Source organism: Mesoplodon densirostris, chromosome 4 (genome assembly GCF_025265405.1).
Source record: "Mesoplodon densirostris isolate mMesDen1 chromosome 4, mMesDen1 primary haplotype, whole genome shotgun sequence".
Taxonomy (NCBI): domain Eukaryota; kingdom Metazoa; phylum Chordata; class Mammalia; order Artiodactyla; family Ziphiidae; genus Mesoplodon; species Mesoplodon densirostris.
Genome location: NC_082664.1, coordinates 112132930 through 112150710, shown reverse-complemented (window position 1 = coordinate 112150710; position 17781 = coordinate 112132930). Strand labels below are relative to the sequence as shown.

At 34.9% G+C, this 17781-nt stretch overlaps 1 protein-coding gene across 3 annotated transcripts in view; it reads right to left on the bottom strand.

Annotated features, from left to right (window-relative positions):
- UBE3A (ubiquitin protein ligase E3A) overlaps positions 1-17781 on the bottom strand; it is a 99651-nt gene that overhangs the window by 29965 nt on the left and 51905 nt on the right. For all 3 annotated transcript variants that reach the window (XM_060096928.1, XM_060096927.1, XM_060096929.1), the window contains one exon: positions 3374-3678. In XM_060096928.1, the coding sequence (XP_059952911.1) occupies positions 3374-3678 (305 nt within the window). The remainder of the gene's footprint in view (positions 1-3373; positions 3679-17781) is intronic.

Below are 17781 nucleotides of genomic sequence, written 5' to 3'. Positions count from 1 at the left end.
TGTGTCCTGATTGATAGCAGTTTAGTTTACATGGCTATATCAACTTAAATTTTCTATTGCGATTACTTCAACTCCAAAGCAAGTGCTATCATTGTTCTGTATCTGAAATGTGATCCTCTGAAACTGCTCTCTTAACCTCCAGCTCTCTAATGTATCTGGGCAGACACTTTAGGCTGGCTAACTCCAAATCTATTCACCACCTTTACCCCGACATGCCATTGTGATAGAAACTGAAAACTAAACACTAGTATTCCAATCCTCACTTGCATTGGGGGACAGTATGTGACACAGGTCTGCCAGTGACCTAAGTGGAGCCTATTGGTGGACTTCTGAGGATTTGTTTTCCTGATAAATGAGACAAATATGACTCATACTTTGAGTAGAAAAAAGATCATTTATTCTTATTGGCAGATGTACAAAATAAGCTAACTAGTATCATTTTCAAATTACCCAAGCAAAGACTATACAGGTCTCTACAAATTATAAAACTGTCCTTCAAATTAAAAAAAAAAAATAGTGTTTACTAATATTTTGAGACCTCTTTTCATACAGGCCAGTAAAAATTATCGAACTGTGGAAGAAATAAAAATATAGCACCCCAAATAAAGACCTTTTGTCATTTTGAATTAACTTCAGGTACGTTATTTTACAGGAAAGAGAACAAATGATATATTTTGTCTGTTAACTCTAAGAAGATGTACTAGTAAAACAATATTACTGACAAAAGCCTTAATCCCTTTAATCAAAAGAGTGACAGCCTTGTCATCAAATAGTTAAGCAGAGGATAATTTTAGAGTCATGTAGATAATCCTATCTTCATTGTGTCAAATGGACCCTTATACTTGTAATGAACACAGATAAAACTTCTTAATATGATTCCTACCTCTGCTTTTATATTTGCTTCATAGTAAAAGATAATACAAAATGCAAATGGTTAGTGAATGAGCAGCTTCCAAAAACTGAACCACAAAAATACCAAATTTTATCACACCACGAATCTAATCTTTGGTCCTTGTTACCAGACTGTCAACACCTTCTTTTATGGGCCATAACTCTTTAAGAACGAATCCTTAAGGTTTGTTCTATTCAGGATATTTAGGCATATTCTGCTAAACTTCAGTAACCTCTTCCTGAAGAGTGTGAAACTGCTAACTGGGAGCTTATTTCGCGCTATTTTAATTGGAAAAAATTATAATATGTTCTTATGAGACCAGGCCCAAAAAACAAAAACAAAAACAAAAAACACCTAATTTCTTAAAATGTAACCAAAACATAGTAACTATCTATTATAAATAACTATCCAGTTAGTTTCCTAATCATCAAATAATAAAGTTGTTAACAAAGAGTTGCCTTGCATGTAGTAAATATGGCTTATCTTATGGATAAGCAGCGTTCTAGACCCACGCACCCTCTGTTGGCATGACATGCTCTTCAGAACATCTTCAAGTGATTCTGACATTCTACTAATTCTACATAAAATGTACCAATACTTTATTCACATGGTGTTTTGTTTAAAATGTTAACCTGAATTTTCAGACATAAATGTAAATTAGTTAAAAAACATTGCATTTTGAAATATAAACATTCATTAACGTTTGGGTATCAATAAAAGGAGGTATTCTACTGAGAAAACAATAAATGAGACATTTTTGTATGACATACCTGTATATTTTATGATATATATGTATTTGAAAAATAATCTATAAAATTTTAAACTTAAATTCTTATGCAAAAAGAGAGTTTGGGGCAGACTATTCAACACCTGAAACTTTGTAACTAGAGCTAACGTATGTAATTAACACTCAAAATAAAAGTACTAGTGCAGTTACTATATTTATAATTCCTAGTAAAAATATACTATAGTAAATACAGATGTTGCAGGAAAAAGGGGGCAGGGGGAAAGAGTGTAGTATATTGGAAGAAAGTACAATGAACTGCTAAATTATATAAACTTGAGCTTAAACAGTACACAAAGACTGGGGATAATCACCCAATAAGTACCTCTAAAATGAACCACATAGCCAAAAAGAAGATGGGTACATCCATCCTGCACTATAACCCCCATATGGCTTGCTGCCTTCGACTGTGGCAGCACATCATACATTCACAGTAATGGTTGTTCTTATGGTGCACACTTGCTGGGGAAATGTGTATAATGCAACTTCCACATTAACATATTGACAACGTTCACTTATTTATCTAGTGTGTGAGCTAATTCATGGAATAGAAATATTCATGCAATAAAGCTGTAATAAAGTTATGAAAACAGCTTTATTATGGAAAGAGAGTAGAAGCTATTAACACAATTCCATTTCACTAAATTAATTTAAACGTGATTCAAATGACGTTACTGAAAACTTTAGAGGGAGTATCTAACTTCTATATATCCTGAACAAAAAGCTTCCTCTTTTAAAATACAGGACTGTCAGTCATTCAAAAATCTGATTAACTTATTTCTAATACCGGTTTGCCTTTACTGGGAGAAAGAAAGCTTGAAGTTTATTAAAAAGAAAAAAAGTTTTAAAAGTTTTGGAATACAGGATCATTTAGAAAGAAAAATAAGGCTTGGGTAAGACTACCATTGTTAGGTAATGATTCTTGGCAGTGCCAAATGCCTGGGAGAAGGTGAGCAGGATACAGGAAGAATACATTAGAAAGAAAAATTGATTATTTATTTCTCAGGTAACTATTAACAACATTTTGCCTTGCCTTCAGAAACAGAAAAAGACCACTAATCAGTCTGCTACTTTCACTATATAGTGCTCGGGTTCCAAAATGCATGCCAGATATTTAGTCCAGCTATTTTAACATCTAAATGACTTTGTGGCCTAGTTTAGGTTATTAACTACTACTTAATACATTTTTCCTAGTGGAAAATATTTAAAATTTCTTATCAATCCATTAGCAAAGGAACTTTTGGGAGTATAATCTGCTTCTAATTAGAGATCATTGGAACAGTAAAATAGAGTGAAATCACTAACTCAATTATTAGTTCTGTCCTCTATCACGATAAAAAATCAATTCTACTATACTAACATGTCCTAAGGTCACAAAATGAGACAAAAAAAGCAAACATCAACACCTCACACATTTTTTTTTTTTTTCTTTTTGCGGTATGCGGGCCTCTCACTGTTGTGGCCTCTCCCGTTGCGGAGCACAGGCTCCGGATGCGCAGGCCCAGCGGCCATGGCTCACGGGCCCAGCCGCTCCGCGGCATATGGGATCCTCCCAGATCGGGGCACGAACCCGTACCCCCTGCATCGGCAGGCGGACTCTCAACCACTGCGCCACCAGGGAGGCCCCCTCACACATTTTGAAAATCTCCAATGTGGTTTTCAGTCCAAAATTATCAATTAAAAATAGAACATCTTACCTTTAAAATCATCTCTTGCTCCTTGTCCATCCTTCTTGTTCATTTTCATGTCAGAGCAGTTGTTAGGGGCACCTTTAGAGTTTTCAAGGTAAGCTGAGCTTGCTCCTTTCTTGGAGGGATGAGGATCACAGAGTTTTGCATTAATCTTATAAAGCTCAAGGGCTTTAATAGCTGCTGCATTGTTATCCATACGACGAAAAGTTGGACAGGAAGCACAAAACTCATTCGTGCAGGCCTCATTTCCACAGCCCTCAGTTAACTGGTGGTAGTAGCGTTCTATTAGATGTTTTGCAGCTGCTCGCTTCCTGTACCAAACATTCAAACAGTAAGCACAGTGATTAGTAGAGCTCTCAGGTACAAAGCTCAACAGATCATCAACAAGGCAGAAGTTAGTCAAGCGCTGAAGTAATAAACCTGCATATTAAGATGAGGTATAGAAAACGGAGATACACAATTTACACAAAACTTTTAACTGGTGAAATATTTGATACTTATTTCCTAAGACATATGATAAAGAATATCAATTCTTGTCAAAAATCATTGTTTTAATAGAATATGCTTTCCTTTGGTTTGGGGCACAGTGGGGGGGGGGGGGCGCTTGTTTGATGTGCTTCAATTGTTTAGCACCACAGCTGAAAATCACAAGTTTTATGACTAAGAGTTTTAGTATTTTATCACTTTAAAAATTAACATTAAGAAAATGAGAGTCTATTTAAAGTATCAATCCAGCTTTCCTTTATATAATCACCATTTCGTTTCAACAGCCTGTAAATACTTGACTTATAGTTAACATAGAACTTCTATGTGGAACAAAGAAGGAGCCCCCCCCCATTATCTACTATACGGAAGATTTAAAAAGAAATTTATAAATAAAATATCCAAACCTTGTGTTATATCACAAGAAAGTGGCTCAAAACATACAATTTTGAACCCAAAAGGTATCATTAAACTTCCTCATTAATACCATGTCATAGGAACATGGAATATTTTAAATTCCTTTTAGAGCAAAATCTTATATTACTCTTACTTTGTGAACATAAAGTATGTGAATTAATGTTCCATTATGGCTGTTCTAGCAGACCTAGCAAGGATATTGAAGAAGGGGTCATTTCATCAAGCAAGAAGCTGGACTAATTTCTATCTCTATGGCTTATTCCAACTCTTAAGATCTATACTTCTACTATTGATGATATGAGATCACCATAACTTGAGTAGTCTACTGGATCCAAAAAAACATAATTCACAGCTATTCCTTTTGTTTCCAAATAGACATACAGGAATTAAAAACTACAAATAATCAAAACTATTTAAAAAATAATTTACCTAATTTAATTCTCAAAATGTTCCTACAATGATCTCACAAACATGTAGGACTAAATGGCAAGTGGTATTAGAGTTTACATCTTGTTAATCGTGAGATACATCTTGTTAATCATGAGAAACTGAACAACTAACAAGACAAATAAGGGATACACTAGTAAGTCCAATTTTGTCTCAAAAGTAGGACTTTGTCTCTAAACTATCAAGGTAAGTGACAAACAGTAATAACTCAAACACATTCAATTCACTCTGGTGCTCTGTTTTTTCATATGTTCCATGCAAATTTACCACTCAATGCATGCCAACAAAGAAAAAAGAAAAACCCACAAAATGCACTTAGATATTTTATTATATGTAGCTATAAACAATTCCACTCCTGAAAATTAAAACATATTATTTCAGATATATCACTGTGCAAAATACTAAAGTGACAACATGTAAAGAAAGAGAAATACAGAATTTATAAGGTTTATACCATACACTGCTATTCTTCTTCCAAAATGCAATAGCTTTCCCTAGTGAGAATGTAAATAAGTATGTATTTCCTTTCTGGAAGAAAATTATGAACATTTATCAAAAGTCTTAAAAATGAATCAGAGGATGAACCATATGAATCAAAGATCCCATTTTGGGTGAAAATAATAGGACAATTTTGTTTCTACAAAACCTGGAAAAAAACTGACACGCCCAAAAATAGATTACTAAAATGAACTGATAACCATTCACACAATGGAATAAACAAAAATTATCAAGATCTGAATTTGGCATAGATCACTAATTGATCTTTTAATTGTAAAAGTCTGTTACAAAGTAGTGTCATATGAAGCCATTTTTATTTCAATAAAGTGTTAACAGTCATTTCCCTGAATAATGTGACTGAATGAGCTTTTTAAATTATTATATCATTTTGCTTGCAATTTATTTTTTCTATAACATGCTACTTGTATACTAAAATTTATGAATATGAAAGGGGAAAATGTTAGTGGTTTCAAAACTTCATATACATGATTTGAATGGCCTCAAGGTTTACTAAATTGTCCGTATGAGTTTTTAAAGATTAGTTTCAAAAATCAAAATACAGAAACAGTCTAGCTATTTTACTTATTGTCCTAAAAAAACAAACAAACCAAAAAATACCGGTCATACATATAATGCTTCTGAATGTAATACATTAAACAACTGTGAACATTAAAAACAGAACAAGACTGAGAAATCAGAAAACCGGCTTTAAGAATCAAAGTAGCTGTACTATCTGAACAACTCTGGGCTTCAGTTTCCCATCTTTAAGACTCCTTTCAGTTCTAAATCTGTTAATAGGGAGGTGAGCAAGGAACTATCATTTGTTGAATGCCTGGTAACATACTGGACACACTGCAAGGGACTTTGACATAGGTTATCTCATCTGAATCCCATGACTTTGAGGATGATCTTCAGTCCACAGCCAAAAATGGAGACAGAACTGAGTGAAATCACGTATCCAAGGTCGCACAAAGGAAAGTGCAGAACTAGGATGACGGCAGGAGTCCAGAGGTCTTCCGGCTTCAGAGTCTAAGTCGTTTCTACTATACTGTCTTACAGAAGGTGATACATTTCAAAATAATTCTTAACAATAGTAGTACTAAAAACTTTTATGGAAAAAAAATCCCATAAATAATGTGTAATTGAAAAAAGTAAAATGCCTTCTGAAAAATCAAAATTTGAATCTCAAATTTATGCATATCTGGTATCACACAAGAACACAAGTTTCTTGAGGAACAGGTAGCACTATATTCTGTAAATTTAATATATTTATAATTTGTTGAAGACCTACGTGCTAGGCTTACAGATGTTCTCACTTTAGACAACAATAAACCCTAGAAGTTAAAAGCTCACACTCTGAGGCCAGATTGCCCAAGTTCACATGCTGGCTCTGCCACTTAATAACTATGTGACCTTGAATGAGTTTACTTAACTTCCTGTGTCTCAGTTTCCTCATCTTAAAAATGATGGCATACAGAAGAATTATTATGGCTGTGAGAGAATTAAATGAGTTAATATATAAAAAGTGCTTAGAACACTGCATGGCACATAGTAAGCACCATTAACTTATGGCACATAGTTAGCCACCATTATTGTTACAATTTTTATTAGCATCCTCACAAGTCTATGATTAGCTATATTAACCTGCATTCTGCTGATGCTCAGAGCTGTTACCTAACAAGTTACATATCTAATAAGAGATCTGAACCCAGGTTTGACTCAAAACTTGGGCTTTTAATACCACTAAGGGTAGATTTAATATAAAAGTAGGCCCCTCTATTTGACCTGCTTCGCTGTCCCAAAACTTAGAAACGGCAGCTAGACTGATGAAACAGGACTGAAAGGAGGCCAAGACAGAACCTCCGTGTTATTAGTGGAATCAACCACACCAAGCATTTTTTTTCTTTTCTCACTTCAGTGACACCTTGAATTACCTGTTTATAATTCTGTATCCCCATCTAATTTAGAGCACATAAAAAAGCCTCTACATTGGCAATGTACACTAATAATGACATTTTGGTAAATAACCTGTACAAGATTAATCCCTATACATTGAGTTGCCAAATCATAGCTTATGGACCAAATCTACCATGCCACCTATTTTTTTTTATAGCTTGTTGGTTTTTAAATTTTAAATGGTTGAAAAAATCAGTAAAAGAATAACATTTTGTGACATGTAAAAATTACATGAAATTCAAATTTTAGCATCCACGAAGTCTTACTAGAACACAGCCAAGCTCATTCATTTACATATTGTCTACTGCTGTTTTCACATTACAACAGCAGAGTTGAGTAGTTTTAGCAGAGACTGTACAGCCTGCAGAGCCTAAAATAAATACCACCTGGCCTTCACAGAAAAAATTTCCCAACTCTTAATTTAGAGACTGTGCTTTCTGCCCTCCAGTGACACTTCCATCCAATCACATGGCCTCCTACTCTTTCTTCTCCCTCAGCAAATCATTTTATGCAGTAAAATGTATAACTCCCTCAAGTATGATTTCAAAAAACAAAGGAGAGAAGGAAAAAGAAAGATAAAGAGATGAGGAAAGAAGAAGAAAATGAAATAGAAAAAAGGAAAGAAATGAAGAGACATCTTTTCCCAATGGGGTCCCCTTTAGTGACACCTTATCTGTCGTTCAAAACTACCCCAAGAGGGGCTATGGCTAACTTTCTATAATTTCCTCACATCTCACTGCCTTTGCTTCTATGTAAAAAACAAACCAAGTATTATACTTTATAATATACTGATTTTTTATAAAGGGATTTTTTCTTATCAAGTCAAGTGACATTTAGTGATAACACTCTCAACGCTCTTGAGATTACTTACACATTGAAAACAGGTAATACTTTCCATTGATTTATTTTATTTCTATGACTGAATCAGTGAGACAGTCCTACAAATAAATGTTCTGTGGAATAATAATATAGAGAGCCAGAGTTACTCTAGAAAACTTGGCGGAAATCTTTTAAAAATGGTTTCACCTTAGGGGGAAGTGTACTCATGTCAGCAATTAACTTTGAAATGTATGGGGGGGGGAGATGGATTGATAAATAGAAGGGTGGACATATGATAAAGCACTGTAAATATTAAAGGTAGAATCTAGATGACAGGCATATGGCATCAACTGTGCAATTCTTTCAATTTACCTGCATGTTTGGGAGTTTTCAAAGTAAAATACTGGGGGAAAATACTGTTGCCGTATTGTAACTTTTTAGACAGCATATCAAATGGCAGAGGAAATGGTTTCAGCCATCAGGGGAAGAAAAGGAAAACTGATGTCAACATCATCAATGGCACTAATACCACATTTGCCGACTCTGTTTTTGGAACAGTCTGGTACTTAACAAAAACAAAAAAGCAAACAAACAAAACCCTATAATAATAATGATAAATACAAGAGTTAAACTCTGACCACATTATGTACAGCAACTTAATTTGCCTGTCAAGGAAACAAATACTAGGAAAGTATGTTTAATGTTCCTATACCAATGGCAAATCACTGGAATCAGAGCCACTGAAACAGCTGCCAACAACATAAGAGATGGAAGTGGAAAATGATCTTAAATTGAACTTAGTAGGAAGTTGGAAAATAAACAATGAATACAAGAACGAAGAAAATGAAGAAATAAAAATAGTAACTGTCAGGCGACTTCCCTGGCAGTCGAGTGACTAAGACCCCGAGCTCCAAACGCAGAGGGCACAGGTTTGATCCCTAGTTGGGGAACTAAGATCTCACATGTTGCATGGTGTGGCCAAAAAAAAAAGCAACTATCAGAAAGTGAAGATGTATCAGTGAACAGTGAGCAAACAAGACTGTAATTATAATACAAAACGACAGAACTTAAAAGAAATATTAACTGTGATGTGCAACATAAGAACTATATTGGTGGAGGAAGTACAGAATAATGAAAGGAGATAAAAAGGCAAAGATCAGAAGAACATGTGAACGTTAAGTAGAGGGGCTTTAATTGAAAATGAAGTCAAATGAAGATGTGAGGAATCAAGAACCCAGAGATAAAACAGAAAGGGCCCAAGGCTTACATAATCAGTCTATAAAGCTAATAACCACTGCTTACTAGCCTCAAAGAAAGTAGAATACCTTTGTTCCTTCTAGGATGTTGCCTTTGTAAATCCTCCACCCCCTTCCCCAAAGTTTTATTTAACATAAAAAAACTTTAAGAATGACCAATGTTATCCTAGATAGTATTAGGCCTTACAGAAATAGATCAGACAAAAAAAACATCTGTGACACAGCCACGATCAGGTTTAAGGTTGGGTCTATTACAATTTGAGTGAATTATTAGATTATTTCAATTGTGAACTCATTATTACCATGATCCAAGCAACAAGCCATTAACTATAGAATAAGATACAGTTTTCACACAAAGAAGTTTTTATTTAAATTGGTATTTTTTTACTGTTAGAAATGTTTACTGTAGTAACTCCTGAGTATTCTTTTATTGAGGCTTATAATCTCAGTGCCTAGAGAGTTTGTTATACAGTAAACACAACTGTAGAACTAAATATTTATACAAAAATTACTCACCTTAAAAAAACTTTGTTTTTTAAAACAGTGTGACATTTTAGAGTGAAGAATAAACAAAATACAAAATATATCCATCCACCTCCCTCCAATTAAGATCCTAAAGGGAAAGGAATACAAAGTACATGTTGGCATTAGTGTAGAGCAACTACTAATTCTCTGTGATGATCATGAAAAATGGTCTTTGATTTTTATTTCTGATTCAAAGACAATCAAGACAAAACTTGTACCTTGACTAATTATACACTTGAGTGTCTACCATGGATCAGGCAATATGCTGTAAATTCTGCGATAAAGATCTAGTTGGCTGACTATTTTGCATTCTAGATAGCTGGATCACTCATAAAATAATCTTTTCTAGGAGGTTAGGGAGCTGAGAAAACCTTGGAGTTATTTAAAAACTTAATAGCTTTTATATATATTGTTCAGAAACACCTAGAGTTCTTTCAGTGTTAGGGTGAGAAAATTCTTAAGACTTAACTTTGAATTTATACTAAAGATTATTCAATACACATCAAAGTTAGTTTTGTATAGGTGATAAATGAGCCTATAGGTGCATTCCTATCAACTGAACTGTAGAATTACTACATTTATCTGAACAAAGATAAAAAAACTAACCAGCCAACCAGAAAGGACAGCAGGATGGAGAAAAAAGAAGCACCAGAACTGATTCCCCCACAGAAACTCTGACTTATATGTGATCCCAAAACCTTTTAGGAAACCTCCAAAACCAATTAGAAAGTTGCAGTACCTCAGGCAAGCTCAAAGCCTAAACCAGCCAGAAATGTGTAAGAAAAGTTGTTTCATATCAACTGCCTCAACCCCTCCTCAAACTGGCACAGTTCACAATAGTGATGAAAAGCCCAACTTGCAGCATCACCCTTGGGAACAGAAAAAAAAAGAGAAGAATTATGTCCAACATTCTCAAGGGGGCTGCCCAAAGAACTACTTTCTGTCTTGCCTAACTCAGAAAACTGATGGAACTAGCATACACTGGATGCCTAGGGAAAACAAAAGACAGTTATCTGGCTTGCTGTAGCCTCAGAGAACCTTAAGTGCTACAGAAAGACACAAGAGAAGGCAAAATACTATAAGCTCTTGAAAAAAAAACCAATAAACCTCTTCAACTGGAAAATTACAAGCACAAGTCCAGAGAAGATGCACTCCCTAAAAGGTTTTAGAGGTACCAAGAATCTCTATCTAGGCTGAATGATGGTGATCTTCCCCTCTACAAAGCCAGACCATAAAGACCGGGAGAGAAGCTGTTTTCCAAATGCAAAATCCACATCAGTAACAACAAAAAAAATAAGGCACATAAAAAAACAGGGAACCATGACCCAGTCAAATGAACAAAATAAAGTTCTAGAAAATGACCTAAAGAAACAGAGCTCTACGAATTAAATGACAAAAAATTCAGCCTAATTGCTTTAAAGAAACTCACAGTACTACAAGAGAACACAAAGAGAAAACTAGATGAAATCATGATGCATGAACAAATGAAAATATCAAAGATATATATATATAAAGAACCAAAGATTCTAGAGTTGAAGAATACAATAAATGGACTGAAAAATTCTCAAGAGGTAATGGCAGATTTGATCAAGCAAAGGAAAAGAATCAATGAACCTGATGGGCGGGTCTTTGAAATTCTTGAGTCAGAAGGAAAAAAGAAAAAAAAAGAAAAAGAAAAATGAAGAAAGCCTAAGGGACTTATGGGACATCATCAAGATGACCAATATATGCATTAGGGGAATACCAGCAAGAGAAGAGAGAATGAAGCAGACAGCTTATTTGAAAACATAATGGCCAAATGCCTTCCAAATATGAGGAAGAAAAAAATGGTATCTAATTTTAAGAGGCTCAAAGGACTCCAACTAGGAAGAACCCAAAGAGGCCCATACTAAGACGCATTATAATCAAACTGTCCAAAGCCAAAGGTAAAGAGAAAATCTTGAAAGCAACAAAACGGAAACTACTGGTCATGTACAAGGAAGCTACCACTAGACTATCAGTAGTTTTCTCAGCAGAAACCTTCCACACCAGAAAGGAGTGGGATGAAATATTCACAGTGCTGGAAAAAAATACCTTCCAACCAAAACACTATTATCTGGCAAACTGACTTTAAAAGTGAAGGAGATACAATGACCTCCTAGCATAAGCAAAACCTGAGATAGTTCACCACCACTAAACCCACCTTACAAGAAATGCAAAAGGGAGTCCTACAACTTGAAACAAAAGGACACAAAACACAACACAAAAGCATATGAAAATATAAAGCTTTCTGGTAAAGGTAAATTTGTAGACAAATACAGAATCCTGTAATATTACAATGGTGAGTAAATCACTTTTAATTCAGGTAGAGAGTTAAAATATAAAAACATTTTAAAAACTCAACTATATGTCAATGTATATGAAATATAAAAAGGTGTGATTTGTGTCATCAACAAAAAGGGGAGAGATGTAAAGCAGTGAAGTTTTTGTATGCAACTGAAATTGTTATCAGTTTAAAATACTTCATTACAACTGTAAGGTTTTATGTAATTGCCATGGTAACCACAAAGAAAATACCTATAGAAGATGCACAAAAGAAAGGAAGGAATCAAAGCATGTCACTACGAAAAAAAATTAACAAAACACAAAGGAAGGCACCTCAGAGAAAAAGAGGGGAAAAAATAACTACAATATATACAAAAAACAATTAACAAAATGGCAACAGTAAGTCATTCCCTATCAGTACTTACTTTAAATGTTAATGGATTAAACTCCCAATCTAAAGACATAGATTAGCTAAATGGATTTTAAAAAGAAAAGACTCAACTATATGTTGTCTACAAGAGAGTTACTTTAGATACAAGGACATACACAAGCAGAAAGTGAAAGCACAGAAAAAACATTCTATGCAAATATAACAGAAGGAGGGAAGAGATACATATGATCAGAAAATAAAGAAAATATTTATATATAAGAAAATAAAGTCAAAAACTGTCATAAGAAACAAAAGACACATTATATAATAATAAAAGGGTCAATTCACCAGAAAGACACTACAATTATAAATATATATGCAGAGCACTGAAACATACTAAGCAAACATTAACAGAATCAAAGGGAGAAATAGACAGCAACACAATTACAGTAAGACATTTCAGTACCTCACTTTCAATAGTAGATATATCAACCAGACAGAAAATCACTTGGGAAACAGAGGACTTGAACATCGTAATAGACCAAATGGACCTAACAGACAAATAAATGACACTCCACACAACAACAGCAGAATCTACATTTTCTCAGTTGCACATAAAACATTTTCCAGGAAAGAGCACATGTCGTACCACAAAATGAGTCTTAACAAAATTTAAGAAGACAGAGATCATACCAAGTATCTTTCCCAACCACAATGGAATGAAGTTAAAAATCAAAATCAAAAGGAAAACTTGAATATCCACAAATTTATGGAAATTAAACAATATAGTCTTGAACAACCAATGGGTCAAAGAAGAAATCAGAAGAAAAATTAGAAAATATCTTGAGACAAACAACAATGAAACACAACATACCAAAATGTATGGGATGCAGCAGAAGCAGTATCGGGGAAGTTTATAGTGGTAAACACCCACATTAAAAAAGAAAAAAGACCTCGAATCAACAACCTAACTTTAGACCTCAAGGAACCAGAAAAACAGACTAACTCAGAAGAAAGGAAACAAAGATTATAGAGAAATGAAATAGAGCATAGACAACTGAAAAAATAATCAATGACAGTAAGAGTTGTTTTTGGAGAATTTCAAGAAAATCAACAAATCATTTGCCAGACCAAGAAAAAAGAGAAATGACTCAAGTAACAAAATCAGAAATGAAAGAAGATAAATTATAATTGATGCCACAAAAATAAAAAGAATCATAAGAGACTACTAACAACAAGTATACACCAACAAATTGAATAACCTAGAAAAAAAATGAATATATTTCTACAAAAGCCCAGGATAAGATAGCTTCACTGGAGAATTCTACCAAAGATTTAAAGAATAATTAACACCAATCCTTCTCAAACTCTTTCCAAAAACTGAAGAGAAGGATACACTTCCAAACTTACCTATGAGGCCAGCATTAATTACCCTGATACTGAAATGAGACAGAGCTACAAGACAAGAAAAATACAGGCCAATATCCCTGATGAATATGGATGCAAAAAATCAATAAATTACTAGCAAGTAGAATTTGACAACACCTGAAAAGGATTATACACCATTGCCAGGTGGGATTTATTCCTGGAAGGTAAGGATGCCTCATCATATGAAAATCAATCAATGTCATACACCAAATTACCAAAATGAAGGACAAAAATAACATGATCATCTCAACTGATGCAGAAAAAGCATTTGACAAACACCCTTTCATAACAAAAAGTCAAACTAGACACAAAAGGAAATTACCTCAACATAATAAAGTCCACATAAGCAAAGCCCACAGTCAATATTATACCCAATGGTGTAAAACTGAAAATCTTCCCTCTAACATCAGGAACAAGGGAAGGATGCACACTCTCACCGTTTCTTTTCAACATAGTACTGGCAATCCTAGTCAGAGCACTCAGGCAAGAAAAACAAATGAAGGCATCCAAATAGGAAAGGAAGAAACAAAATTATCTTTGTTCATAGATGACATGAATATGCAGGAAACCATAAAGATCCCACAAAAAAATGTTAGAATAAATGAATTCAGTAAAGTTGCAGGATACAAAAATCAACTTGCAAAAATCAGTTGTGCTTCTATAAACTAAAAATAAACAATCTGAAAAGGAAATTAAGAAAATATTCCCATTTGCAACAGCATCAAAAATAAAATACTTATGAACAGACTTACCCAAGGAGGCAAAAGACTTTTACAGTGAAAATGACAAAAAATTTCTGAAAGAAGCTAAAGAAGACACAAACAAATGGAAAGACAGCCTGTATTCATGGACTGGAAGACTTAGTTAATGTTGTTAAAAGGTCCATACTACCCAAAGCAATCTACAGGTTCAATTCAATCCCTATTGAAATCCCAATGGCATTTTCTCAGAAACAGAAAAAGAAATCCTAAAATTCATATGGAATCTCAAAGGACCCCAAATAGCAAAACTAATCTTAAGAAAGAAAAACAATGCCAGAGGCCTCACAATTCCTGATTTCAAAACATCTTTACAAAGCTACAGTAATTAAAACAGTATGGTACTGGTATAAAGACAAGTCATACAGACCAATGGAACACAACAGAGAATACAGAAATAAACTCTTACACATACGGTCAAATGATCTTCAACAAAGGTGCCATGGGTACACATGGGAAAGAACAGTCTCTTCAACAAATGGTGCTGAGAAAACTGAATATCCTCAAGCAAAGAATGAAGTTGGACCCTTACCTTATACTATACAATATAAAAGTTAATCCAAGATGGATTAAAGACCTAAATATATGACCTGAAACTATGAAACTCCTAGAAGAAAACATAGTGGGATAGTTTCAGGACACTGGATTTGGGTAATGAATTCTTTGATATGACACCAAAAGCATACGCAATGAAAGTGAAAACAGCCAAATGGGACTATATCAAACTTAAAAATAAGAAATATCAAAGGAAACAACCAACAGAGTGAAAAGGCAACCTATGGAATACAATCTATTCAATCTTCTGAGCTCAACAGTCTAGGTCAGGAGTACAGGAACCAGAGGGTTAAGGGTGGAAGATAGTAGAGGGGCCAAGGGACATCTCTTAAAGACAAGGAAGGACAGATGGGATGAGAGAAAGCAAGTAAGAAAGCACACAAAGTCTGCAACCAGAGGTGGGTGTTTTAATTAAAGGTTTCAGGGGTAAAACAGTTCAGACCCACATGCCTATGGGAATGGGAAGGAACAGGAAGCAGAGGTGAAGGTTTTCGAAGATAAAATGGGTGGGGAACTGAGATGTTGTTAGAGGTTACCCATGTAAACAAAGACAGCAGGGGATCTGCAGCAGAGTACAAAAGTATGAGTTCTTCAAAGACTGAGAAAGGCCTGGGAGGTAACTAGATAATGAAGACAGAAGATGACACAGCCAGAAAGCACAGCCTCAAAGGAACAGGGATTCTTATACTGAGAAAATAACAGAAACAGTCCAGAAGCATTAGTGGAAAAAAAGAGTAACAGTGTGTAGGAAACAAAGTCAAGGCTTACAGCACCCTGTATCCAGTAATGTAGAGACTGTTCTCACCAAGTCACCACTTTTCACTCCTTATTTTACTTAACCTTGCTGAGAAATGTAGGCCTTTTGGAAATTGTTGACTGTGGGCTTTCAGGACACTATTTCCTGATTTCCTCCTTTCTCTCTGGCTGTTCTTCAGATACTTCCCTTCCTAATCTAGAAATGCTTATTATATTCCCCAGGGACCAGCCATTAGACGCTTTTTCTTTTGTATTTCTCTTCGGACAGTTTCATCTTTCAAGGCTTTAGAAATACCTGATGACTTCCAAATGTCTCCTTCAGTATAGTTTAAACTCTGCTTGAGAACCTAGTACTATTCCAGCTCTTATGGCTATTTTTATATGGGCCCTTTCCTCAAGGAACTTACTGTTTAAAGGGGGGGAAAAAGCCAGAAGATTTTAACATCATAGGGACTCAAGAGGTATGGCAATATAAAGAGAGGCAATTTAGCCAAGATGAATCACAAAGGATGGCTAGGAACTGACAACACAAAGGGTGGGAAGACGGGTTCAGATAAGACGGAAATGAGTGAGTGAAGGCAGAAGAGCCTAAGAACATGGTCTTATGACAACTGGAAGCAGTTCAACAGTAAAAAGTTCAAAGAAGGACTCAAAAAATATGAAGAGGCAGGAGAAGCCAGATTATGGGAGATTTTATAAGATATGATAAGAAGTTCAGATTTTAGCCAGCAGAGGAGTAATCTTACAAAGGCTAATAACTTTCTCCACATAAAAATTCATGCACATATACTCCATCTGGCAAAAAGTTTCAGAATGTTCACACACTATTCATAAACCACTAGATAAGAACACTTGCAGCAGGAGTCACTAAAGGGTTTTAAGCAGGTCAGTGACTAAGTCAAATCTGCCTTTATGATAATTCCATTTTCTAAACTGGGACCAAAGTTGGCAAAACTGGAGACAGGCAATCCAGTTAAGTGATGACTACTATTATACACCAGGCAAAGAATGAAGACGTAGCAGGAAAGAAGAGGAAACTGATGCAAGAAACATTTAAAAGATGCAGTATGTAGGGGCAAATGAGTTGGAACAGCTGAATACCTAGGTTTCTAAGATGGGCACCTGGGTAGAAGGTAGCGCTACAAGCTGAAATGATAACAAAAACAATAAACATTCATTAACATACAGTGCGTGGTTTTTGTAAATGATGTCCTTTAATCCTCACAAATTATCCTAGAAGCGAGGACTGTAAACTATTCCCACTAACATTTCTTAAAAATTTTTTAAGGACACATAAGATATAATGATTAAAATACAAAATTCACATTGATTCTAAAAACTGCTTCATTGGAGCATTTCAACAGAATAGCAGAATTTTGCTCATTCTGCCTTCTGCGAATACTCAGTCAGAGGCAGTTCATCTATTCATCCATCCCTACCATGAACCAGGAGCATGTTTCCTTGTATTTAAAACAGAATGTATAGGTTTATACAATGCTTTGTGGTAGAAAAGTGGACAGACTATGACTCTTGTCACTTCTATGCCTAACACCTTTCATTAGTTCCTATGTCTATCAGGAGAAAACCAGGGACTTTTCAGTAGTGTCAAGGCCTTTCACTATATGGTTCTAGCTTTCTAATTCCAACTACATTTTTCAGCACTTCTCTTGTCTCGTAACTCTGTATTCCAGCGTAACAGTTCAGAGGATTTGTTCTGCTGTCTTCCTTGGCTCCAGGTCTTAAAAAAGTTTTTCTTCCTGCCTAGAATACTATGATCTCTACATTTATAACTAATCGTCCTCAAAGATTCAGCTTAGCTATCATTTCCAGGATCACGACTGC